The sequence below is a fragment of the Anomaloglossus baeobatrachus genome, chromosome 2 (assembly GCF_048569485.1).
Source record: "Anomaloglossus baeobatrachus isolate aAnoBae1 chromosome 2, aAnoBae1.hap1, whole genome shotgun sequence".
In the NCBI taxonomy this organism is placed as follows: domain Eukaryota; kingdom Metazoa; phylum Chordata; class Amphibia; order Anura; family Aromobatidae; genus Anomaloglossus; species Anomaloglossus baeobatrachus.
In genome coordinates, this window is record NC_134354.1 from 189,154,593 (window position 1) to 189,165,865 (window position 11,273).

The following is an 11,273-nucleotide window of genomic DNA, read 5'->3' on the forward strand; positions in this document are numbered from 1 at the left end:
GTTGAAATCTGTCTATGAAGCTATCGGCGCGTCGTTTGCTCCAGCATTCGCGGCCGTGTGGGCACTCCAAGCTATTTCCGCTGGTCTGGCACAGGTGGACTCTATCATACGTCCAGCAGTGCCGCAAGTGGCGTCCTTAACTACGCAAATGTCTGCGTTTGCGACCTACGCTATCAATGCGGTACTGGACTCTACGAGCCGTACCTCAATGGCGTCCGCCAACTCTGTGGTTTTGCGCAGAGCCTTGTGGTTAAAGGAATGGAAAGCAGATTCTGCTTCCAAGAAATGTTTAACCAGCTTGCCACTATCTGGAGACAGACTGTTTGGTGAGCAATTGGCTGAAATCATTAAACAGTCCAAGGGTAAGGACTCCTCCTTACCCCAGCCCAGATCAAGCAAACCTCAACAGAGGAAGTTGCAGTCGAAGTTTCGGTCCTTTCGAGGCTCGGGCAAGCCCCAATTCTCCTCGTCCAAAGGGACTCAGAAGGAGCAAAGGAGCTCAGATGCCTGGCGGGCTCACTCACGCCCCAAGAAAGCAACCGGAGGAACCGCTTCCAAGCCGGCTGCCTCATGACTTTCGGCCTCCTCTCTCCGCATCCTCGGTCGGTGGCAGGCTCTCCCGCTTTTGCGACATTTGGCTGCCACAGGTCAAGGACCGGTGGGTAACAGACATTTTGTCTCACGGGTACAGGATAGAGTTCAGTTCTCGTCCTCCGCCTCGGTTCTTCAGAACTTCCCCACATCCCGACCGAGCAGATGCCCTTCTGCAGGCAGTGGGCTCTCTAAGAGCAGAAGGAGTGGTGATCCCTGTTCCTCTTCAGGAACAAGGGCAAGGTTTTTACTCCAATCTCTTTGTGGTGCCAAAAAAGGACGGCTCATTCCGTCCTGTTCTGGACCTAAAACTGCTCAACAAGCATGTGAACGCCAGGCGGTTCCGGATGGAATCCCTCCGCTCCGTCATTGCCTCAATGTCTCAAAGAGATTTCTTGCATCGATAGACATCAAAGATGCTTATCTCCACGTGCCGATTGCTACAGAGCACCAACGCTTTCTACGTTTCGTGATAGGAGACGACCATCTTCAATTCGTAGCTCTGCCATTTGGTCTGGCGACAGCCCCACGGGTTTTCACCAAGGTCATGGCGGCAGTGGTAGCAATCTTGCACTCTCAGGGACACTCGGTGATCCCTTACTTAGACGATCTGCTTGTAAAAGCACCCTCTCAAGAGGCATGCCAACTCAGCCTGAATGTTGCGCTGGAGACTCTCCAGACTTTCGGGTGGATCATCAACTTTTCAAAGTCCAATCTGTCACCGACCCAATCACTAACGTATCTTGGCATGGAGTTTCATACTCTCTCAGCGATAGTGAAGCTTCCGCTGGACAAGCAGCGGTCACTACAGACAGGGGTGCAGTCTCTCCTTCAAGGTCAGTCGCACCCCTTAAGGCGCCTCATGCACTTCCTAGGGAAGATGGTGGCAGCAATGGAGGCAGTCCCGTTTGCGCAGTTTCATCTGCGCCCACTTCAGTGGGACATTCTCCGCCAATGGGACGGGAAGTCAACATCCCTGGACAGGGAAGTCTCCCTTTCCCAGACGGCCAAGGACTCTCTGCAATGGTGGCTTCTTCCCACCTCATTATCACAGGGAAGATCCTTCCTACCCCCATCCTGGGCAGTAGTCACGACAGACGCGAGTCTGTCAGGGTGGGGAGCAGTTTTTCTCCACCACAGGGCTCAGGGTACGTGGACTCAGCAGGAGTCCACCCTTCAGATCAATGTTCTGGAAATCAGGGCAGTGTATCTGGCCCTACTAGCCTTCCAGCAGTGGCTGGAAGGAAAGCAGATCCGAATTCAGTCGGACAACTCCACAGCGGTGGCATACATCAACCACCAAGGAGGGACACGCAGTCGGCAAGCCTTCCAGGAAGTCCGGCGGATTCTGATGTGGGTGGAGGACAGAGCATCCACCATATCCGCGGTTCACATCCCGGGCGTGGAAAACTGGGAAGCAGACTTCCTCAGTCGCCAGGGTATGGACGCAGGGGAGTGGTCCCTTCACCCGGACGTGTTTCAGGAAATCTGTTGCCGCTGGGGGGTGCCGGACGTCGACTTAATGGCGTCTCGGCACAACAACAAGGTCCCGACCTTCATGGCGCGGTCTCGCGATCAAAGTGCTCTGGCGGTAGACGCCTTGGTGCAAGATTGGTCGCAGTTCCGGCTCCCTTATGTGTTTCCACCTCTGGCACTCTTGCCCAGAGTGCTACGCAAGATCAGATCCGATTGCAGCCGCGTCATACTCGTCGCTCCAGACTGGCCGAGGAGGTCGTGGTACCCGGATCTGTGGCATCTCACGGTCGGCCAACCGTGGGCACTACCAGACCGACCAGACTTACTGTCCCAAGGGCCGTTTTTCCATCGGAATTCTGCGGCCCTGAACCTGACTGTGTGGCCATTGAGTCCTGGATCCTAGCGTCTTCAGGATTATCCCAAGGGGTCGTTGCCACCATGAGACAGGCTAGGAAGCCCACGTCTGCTAAGATCTACCACAGAACGTGGAAGATATTCTTATCCTGGTGCTCTGCTCAGGGAGTGTCTCCCTGGCCATTTGCATTGCCTACTTTTCTTTCTTTCCTGCAATCTGGGTTAGAAAAAGGTTTGTCGCTCGGCTCCCTTAAAGGGCAAGTCTCGGCGCTATCCGTCTTTTTTCAGAAGCGTCTAGCACGACTTTCTAAGGTGCGCACGTTCCTGCAGGGGGTTTGTCATATCGTACCCCCGTACAAGCGGCCGTTAGATCCATGGGATCTGAACAGGGTACTAGTTGCCCTCCAGAAGCCGCCCTTCGAGCCTCTGAGGGATGTTTCACTTTCTCGACTATCACAGAAAGTGGCTTTTCTGGTAGCGATCACATCTCTTCGGAGAGTGTCTGAGCTAGCAGCGCTGTCATCCAAGGCTCCTTTCCTGGTCTTCCACCAGGACAAGGTAGTGCTGCGCCCCATTCAGGAGTTTCTCCCTAAGGTGGTATCCTCTTTTCATCTAAATCAGGATATCTCCTTGCCTTCCTTTTGTCCTCATGCAGTTCATCGGTATGAGAAGGATTTACATTTGTTAGATCTGGTGACAGCACTCAGAATCTACATTTCCCGCACGGCGCCCCTGCGCCGCTCCGATGCACTCTTTGTCCTTGTCGCTGGTAAGCGCAAAGGGTCGCAGGCTTCCAAAGCCACCCTGGCTCGATGGATCAAAGAACCAATTCTTGAAGCCTACCGTTCTGCTGGGCTTCCGGTTCCTTCAGGGCTAAAGGCCCACTCAACCAGAGCCGTGGGTGCGTCCTGGGCATTACGACACCAGGCTACGGCTCAACAGGTGTGCCAGGCAGCTACCTGGTCGAGTCTGCACACTTTCACCAAACATTATCAGGTGCATACCTATGCTTCGGCGGACGCCAGCCTAGGTAGAAGAGTCCTGCAGGCGGCAGTTGCCTCCCCGTAGGGGAGGGCTGTCTTTGCAGCTCTAACATGAGGTATTTCTTTACCCACCCAGGGACTGCTTTTGGACGTCCCAATCGTCTGGGTCTCCCAATGGAGCGCCGAAGAAGAAGGGAATTTTGTTACTTACCGTAAATTCCTTTTCTTCTAGCTCCTATTGGGAGACCCAGCACCCGCCCTGTTGTCCTTCGGGATTTTTGGTTTTTTCGGGTACACATGTTGTTCATGTTGAACGGTTTTCAGTTCTCCGATGTTACTCGGAGTGAATTTGTTTAAACCAGTTATTGGCTTTCCTCCTTCTTGCTTTAGCACTAAAACTGAGCAGCCCGTGATCCCACGGGGGGTGTATAGCCAGAAGGGGAGGGGCCTTACACTTTTTAGTGTAATGCTTTGTGTGGCCTCCGGAGGCAGTAGCTATACACCCTAATCGTCTGGGTCTCCCAATAGGAGCTAGAAGAAAAGGAATTTACGGTAAGTAACAAAATTCCCTTCTTTTGACCAAAGTTCTGCAACAAAAAGGCTGCAGTTTGAACTGCATAGTGCGGACAAGAAACCCAAATTCCCATAGACTTTGCTTGAAAAGCAGAACACAACCATTTTGGCATTAAACGCTGCAGTTGAAAAAGCAGCAAAAAAGCAGGTAAAAAGCAACGTGCGGACATAGCCTGACACATCTGCAGGCTCCTCTCAGCTTCAGCCTCTATCTCAAAGGCAGTACAGTGTTGCAATATAGTTACAATACAGCAGAGCTGTAACTGCTAATGCGCTTGTTCTGAGCCATAGTTCAGTTGTACTGTACTGTGTTTGTTATATGTCTCACACTGTTAATGCCCTCTTTTCTTTAAAATAGGCTCTGGAGGAAGCTTCACATACAGATTCCCTTTAAACCCCTGAAGCGTTGACTCCCAGTGCCAGTCAATATCCCTAGAACTAAAAGAGAATCCAGCAATCCAGAGATATATAAAACAAAAATATTTATTTCACACTTTAAAATCCATGATGAGTTTTGGATCAAAAAGGTTCCCGACATGCGTCATCTATTTCGTGGATTTTAATCGCACAAATTTTTTTTCTGTTCATCATGGATTTCAGTGTGAAATAAATATTTTTGTTTTATATATCACTGGATTGCTGGATTCTTTTTTGGTTCTATCGATCTTGGTTTCTTCGATTGTCAGCTTGGGCACATTTCCTTGCATTCCCTTTCTTCCCCACTAGGATCTGGATGTCACGGTTGTGTCTCATTCCTATGTGGGAGTCTACATTTAAATGTTTCGTTTTTCTTGGTGCTTAAATAGTTAATGTCAGTTTTGCTGCTAGCAACTTCCCAGCAGTGCATGTCAGCTGCAGCTGCTCTCTAGCTACACCCCTTTGTGTTTAAGTAGTAGGGTTTCCCAGCAACTTTTGCTGATTATACTAAACCATTTGTATTCTGGCCGCTTTGGTGGAAGGAGCTGCTGTGGATTTGTCCTGAAGTTGTATCTTCTTCATTTTGCTTGTTTTGTTCCCATTTGTCTCAGCTACCCTCGTGTTATATTAGTGCAGCAGTGGGTCAAGTGAGCCTTACCTTCCCACTTACTAGCCAGGGCTGACTGCAGGGCCTCTCAGGGCTTCAGTTTCCTGCTCGGTGATAGGTGAGGAAGCAGGTAAGGGCAGGAGGTGTCCCATCTACCCTCTCACTAGTGCCAAGGCTCACTGTTGTTATTGTATTCCTGGAGTCCCCCTTGTTCGTGGTGTTGTGGTGTGTTTTTGTTGTGCGTCAGACATCTGTTGGTCTGAACGCGCGTGCCACGCTGATAGCGTGACACTGGATATCGACAGTGGACTAGGTTATAGCTGATCGGTATTCTTTCTCTCTCCAGTCACTGCCAGTCAATAGCGTTGCTGTCCTGATTTGTATTGGTGTGATCCTGATTGGTTGTTCTTGTTATTCCTGTTCTTTGACCTTGGCTTGACATTTGACTACATCTTGCTTTACGATTTTGTCCCTGACGTTATCCTTTACCTTTGACCCTGCTTGGTGACTCTTCCTGCCTTTTGGTTCGCTCCTCCGGACAGCAGCCCTTCGATGGAAGCAATCCAGTGGACCCCATTGTAAGACCAGATCCCTGTAAAGGTGGAGTGGCTTGCACCAAGTCTGCCTGAGGTAGCCATTTTGAACCTGTGGCCTCTGACAGTCATGACACTGAGCCTGTTATAAACTATTGTGGGGACTTGTTCTTCTTTCCTTTAATGTGTTGCTGCCTGCTTATGATTAGTCAGTGTCAAAAAGAGTAAGACGTAAACGCCCCTATTGAAATATTTCGGGTAATGTCCACTTATATTTTAAAAAGATTAACTGTTTAGTTGCCAAATACTTTGTTTGCCAATATCTCCACAGCGGAGTAAAGAAATAAAAAAACAAAACAAACCCCCCCCCCCCCCTATTTTATTCCTAATGACTTTTTTCATCCTGTGTCCAGTTCCTAAGTGAAAAATTTGGTGAAGGGTCCTCTTTAAGGATTACAATATTATTATAGAGATAAGACTCCATTTTTAACATTCTTAGAAGGATTTTAGGTCCATTATTATCCATCATTTTTGTTTTTACACCAGAGTAAAGATAAGTTTGAACAGTATTGGAAGATGCATTATCTTTTCCAGAAATAGCCATTCTTGTCCATATGTTGTGTCCGGAATTACAGGCGACTGTTTGGAACAATATGTAAAGCCCACTTTACACACTGCGATATCGGTACCGATATCGCTAGCGAGCGTACCCGCCCTCGTCGGTTGTGCGTCACGTCGCTAATGAGGCCGGATGTGCGTCATGAATTCCGGGACCCCAACGACATCTCGTTAGCGATGTCGTTGCGTGTAAAGCGGCCTTAAGAGATACTGTGTATAACAATGCTGTTGTGTGGCTTCAATATTAGTTTTTTGTTTACAGGATGAAGAAAGAGATTCACATCAAGCTTATTCTATTTGGCTTAAAAGAAAACATAAAGAAAAAATAAAAGATAAAAAGATGGAGGAACTACGAAAACAGGAGCATGATGCATTTCTCCTAGAAAGACAAGACAAGGAAGGGGCTTTTACACAGTAAGTGGACAGATGAAAAAGTGACCAGAAATGTGTTCTCTCATTGTGCCTGCACTAGCTTACCCACCCTGCCCAGGTCCTGTGCTCCTTTTTTGCTGCTGCTCCGACTTTTGTTTCCAAGCCACGTGAGTGACATCATAACTACAGCGTACATACAACTGCTACAGCCAGTCATTGGCAGAGTCACTGAGCTCATTGATTGGCTTCAGCGGTGATATAAGGTCTAGTTGGGATTTCACCACTACAGCCAGTAAACAAAGACCGGAGTAGCAGTGAAGACCCAGTTCTGGACCTGGGACAGGTGAGCAACAATATAATTATTTTTATTATTTTAACGTAGCACAGGCAGAAAGACTGATGAAAGTTATTACTGGAAATCCCCTTTAGGCCTAAGCCACACAGCGAGAAAATTGGTGCGAGTGGAGTGCGATAAAACATTGCATTCCACTTGGACCAATTCTAGCCTGTGTGTCAGCACACATGAGCGATTATTTTCTCAGCCCTAATCGGACTGAGAAAACAATCGCAGCATGCTACGATTGTAAGGCGAGTCTCTTTTCAAGTGAATGGGGCGAGAGAAAAATCGCATTGCACTCGCGGTACACCGGTGTACCATGCGTGCAGAGCGAGAATCACAATAGCCTGCTACGGAGGAGAGAGGGAGATAAATCCCTCCCCTCCTCAGTGCCAACCCGCCCCTGTGCACAGCTGGCTCGCCCCCCGCAGCTGAGGTCCGCACGCACAGTCGGACCTCAGTCGCAAGGATACTAGCATGACAATCGGCTCCTGCTGTGCTGCCAGCACGAGCCGAGTGTCATGCGAGCATCGCAGTAGTGCCCTGTGTGGCCCTGTCATTAAGTAGACTCTAGCCTACTGGAATATTTTCTTAATTTCTCATTTGGAGATTTGATGCAGTGATTATATGCCTTAGCTATTATTCCTTATACTAAACATCTGATCATATAATCTCTTCTGTAGGTGGTTAAGACAAAAGCGAATTCAGAAATGCACAGAAAAGCGAGCTGCTAAAGAGAGGTCCAGAAGACTTTTACTAGAAGCCAGAAGGAGCAAGCTGATCAACAACTTACTCTACAATGTACCTGACTCTCGCTGCTCCTGGTATATGGACCGCTAGACTATGATCACATCAAACACCATTGTGCGTCCACTATTGAGATTTAGCAGCAAGCTGTATTGATTTATTAAAAGAAAAATCTCTATTTTTTCTATTAGTTTAGTTTATATTTTCGCGGCTTAATATAATGTGATACTTGGGACAAAAGCTGGTGAAAATGGTAGTATCTCAAAGCACCAGTAGTTATCAACTCTATTTGGACGGAAAATAGATCCACTTTCATAAAAAATAAGTTTGCTGTGGGAACTGTGTAAAACCCAACGTCCACCCAGAAACCTTGTTTAATGCTGTGTGGAGGTTTAGATGGTTATCTGTATTTATACAGTAATGAAAACACATCAAGACAACTGCAAAGACCCCCAGGGATCCGATCATTACCTACTATGTTATAGGGAACCTGTCATACAAATAAACGCTGTTAACCTGCATATACATTGCAGTCGTTTTGCGAAAGTATTCGGCCCCTTTGAATTTTTCAACCTTTTCACACATTTCAGGCTTCAAACATAAAGAAAAAAATGTAAATTTTATGGTGAAGAATCAACAACAAGTGGGACACAATTGTGAAGTTGAACGAAATGTATTGCTTATTTTAAACTTTTTAAAAAATAACTGAAAATTGGGGCGTGCAATATTATTCATCCCCTTTAAGTTAATACTTTGTAGCACCACCTTTTGCTGCGATTACAGCTGCAAGTCGCTGGGGGTATATCTCTATCAGTTTTGCACATCGAGAGACTGAAATTCTTGCCTATTCTTCCTTTGCAAATAGCTGGAGCTGAGTGAGGTTGGATGGAGAGCGTTTGTGAACAGCAGTTTTCAGTTCTTTCCACAGATTCTCGATTGGATTCAGATCTGGACTTTGACTTGGCCATTCTAACACCTGGATACGTTTATTTGTGAACCATTCCATTGTAGATTTTGCTCTATGTTTTGGATCATTTTCTTGTTGAAAGACAAATCTCTGTCCCAGTCTCAGGTCTTTTGCAGACTCCAACAGGTTTTCTTCAAGAATGGTCTTGTATTTGGCTCTATCCATCTTCCCATCAATTTTAACCATCTTCCCTGTCCCTGCTGGAGAAAAGCAGGCCCAACCATGATGCTGCCACCACCATGTTTGACAGTGGGGATGGTGAGTTCAGGGTGATGAGATGTGTTGTTTTTACGCCAAACATATCGTTTGGCATTGTGCCCAAAAAGTTCGATTTTTGGTTTCATCTGACCAGAGCACCTACTTCCACATGTTTGGTTTGTCTCCCAGGTGACTTGTGGCAAACTTTAAGCAACACTTTTTATGGATATCTTTGAGAAATGGCTTTCTTCTTGTCACCCTTCCACAAAGACCAGATTTGTGCAGTGTACGACTGATTGTTGTCCTATGGACAGACTCTCCCACCTCAGGTGTAGATCTCTGCAGTTCATCCAGAGTGATCATGGGCCTCTTGGCTGCATCTATGTTCAGTCTTCTCCTTGTCTGAGATGAAAGTTTGGATGGACGGCCGGGTCTTGGTAGATTTGCAGTGGTATGATACTCCTTCCATTTCAATATGATCGCTTGCACAGTGCTTCTTGGGATGTTTAAAGTTGTGGAAATCTTTTTGTAACCAAATCCGGCTTTAAACTTCTCCACAATAGTATCACGGACCTGCCTGTTGTGTTCCTTGGTCTTCATGATGCTATCTGCGTTTTAAACAGAACAGTGAGACTATCACAGAGCAGGTGCATTCATACGGAGACTTGTTTACACACAGGTGGATTATATTTATCGTTATCAGTCATTTAGGACAACATTGGATCATTCAATGATCCTTAATGAACTTCTGGAGTGAGTTTGCTGCACTGAAAGTAAAGGGGCCGAATAATATTGCACGTCCCAATTTTCAGTTTATTCTTTTTTTTACAAAAGTTTAAAATAAGCAATAAATTTCATTCAACTTCACAATTGTGTCCCACTTGTTGATTCTTCACCATAACATTAACATTTTTATTTTTACACCTGCATTTTTTATTGATGCTTGGTGTGTTTTTGTGCCATTTGTTTTTCTTAATGAAGTCAATGGGTGGAAGGGCTAAAAAGCGCAGGAAAAAATGCACCAACAATTTACATGTTGCAGATTATATTCTGCACCAAATCTGTAAGGAATAAAATAAGCAACATGCGCACAGCACTTAAGAATTCTCATTGACTTTGCTGGCATAAGGATAGACATGCAGATTTGTACCACAATGTGTATTAAAAAAGGCATAAAAAAAACGCTCTGTGCACACACTGCCTAAAGCTGTGCAGACATGAAACTGAAAGCCCAGCTACCGGGAGAAAATTATCTTTATTCCTCCTGGCAGCTTTGGGCTTTCACTCATACAGGTTTCAGTCACTGCTCAGTACTGACTGATAGCACACTTTGTACTGAGGCACTGCTGAGCTGGCTGTCAGTCACTGCTTGCGCATGCCTACAGCTCACAGTGTACTAGGCGGTGATGGAAGCTATGTGTGAAAGCCTGGGGCTGCAGGGAGGAATAAAGTTCATTTCCTTCCCATAGCTGGGCTTTTATTTTGGTCACTGGGAAGCTTTATAACACTATCAGGCTGCAGATTAACCTCATATCGGCATGTTAATTAGACTTTATTTACATAACAGGTTCCCTTTAAGGAAAAAAAGCAAGATGGATTACCATCTATAATCCCCATTTACGTTTGACCTCAGAAGGTGACCAGATAGTCCTTTTCTGACTAGGGGTACCATCACACTTTAGCGACGCTCCAGCGATCCCACCAGCGATCTGACCTGGTCAGGATCGCTGGTGCGTCGCACATGGTCGCTGGTGAGCTGTCAATCAGGCAGATCTCACCAGCGACCAGTGACCAGCTCCCAGCCAGCAGCGACGCGTGGAAGCGATGCTGCGCTTGGTAACTAAGGTAAATATCGGGTAACCAAGCAAAGCACTTCGCTTGGTTACCCGATATTTACCTTGGTTACCAGCGCACACCGCTTAACGCTGGCTCCCTTCACTCATAGCCAGAATACACATCGGGTTAATACGCAAACCACTTTGCTTATTTGCGCGATGTGTACTCTGGCTACGTGTGCAGGGAGCAGGGAGTTGGCACTGGCAGCTTGAGAGCGGCGGACGCTAGTAACCAAGGTAAATATCGGGTAACCAAGCAAAGGGCTTCGCTTGGTTACCCGATATTTACCTTGGTTACAGCTTACCGCAGGCTGCCAGAAGCCGGCTCCCTGCTCCCTGCACATTCAGATCGTTGCTCTCTCGCTGTCAAACACAGCGATGTGTGCTTCACAGCGGGAGAGCAACGTCCAAAAAATGAACCAGCACTGTGTGTAACGAGCAGTGATCTCACAGCAGGGGCCAGATCGCTGCTCAGTGTCACACACAGCAAGATCGCTAATGAGGTCACTGTTGCGTCACAAAAACCGTGACTCAGCAGCGATCTCGCTATGTGAGAAGTACCCCTAACCCAATTCCATTACAATCTTTTGAGCTGACCTTTAGGCCCAGTTACAGGATGAGGCGGTAAAGCAGTAAACCATTTATTATGATGTCACCTTAAGGCC

The 11,273-nt window shown here is 47.0% G+C and overlaps 1 protein-coding gene across 3 annotated transcripts in view; it reads left to right on the plus strand.

Annotated features, from left to right (window-relative positions):
- CCDC181 (coiled-coil domain containing 181) overlaps nucleotides 1-10,839 on the plus strand; it is a 66,071-nt gene extending 55,232 nt beyond the window's left edge. For all 3 annotated transcript variants that reach the window (XM_075333556.1, XM_075333555.1, XM_075333557.1), the window contains 2 exons: nucleotides 6,415-6,566; nucleotides 7,545-10,839. In XM_075333556.1, the coding sequence (XP_075189671.1) occupies nucleotides 6,415-6,566; nucleotides 7,545-7,701 (309 nt within the window). In that variant the 3' untranslated portion in view covers nucleotides 7,702-10,839. The remainder of the gene's footprint in view (nucleotides 1-6,414; nucleotides 6,567-7,544) is intronic.
- Nucleotides 10,840-11,273: the final 434 nt, after the last annotated feature.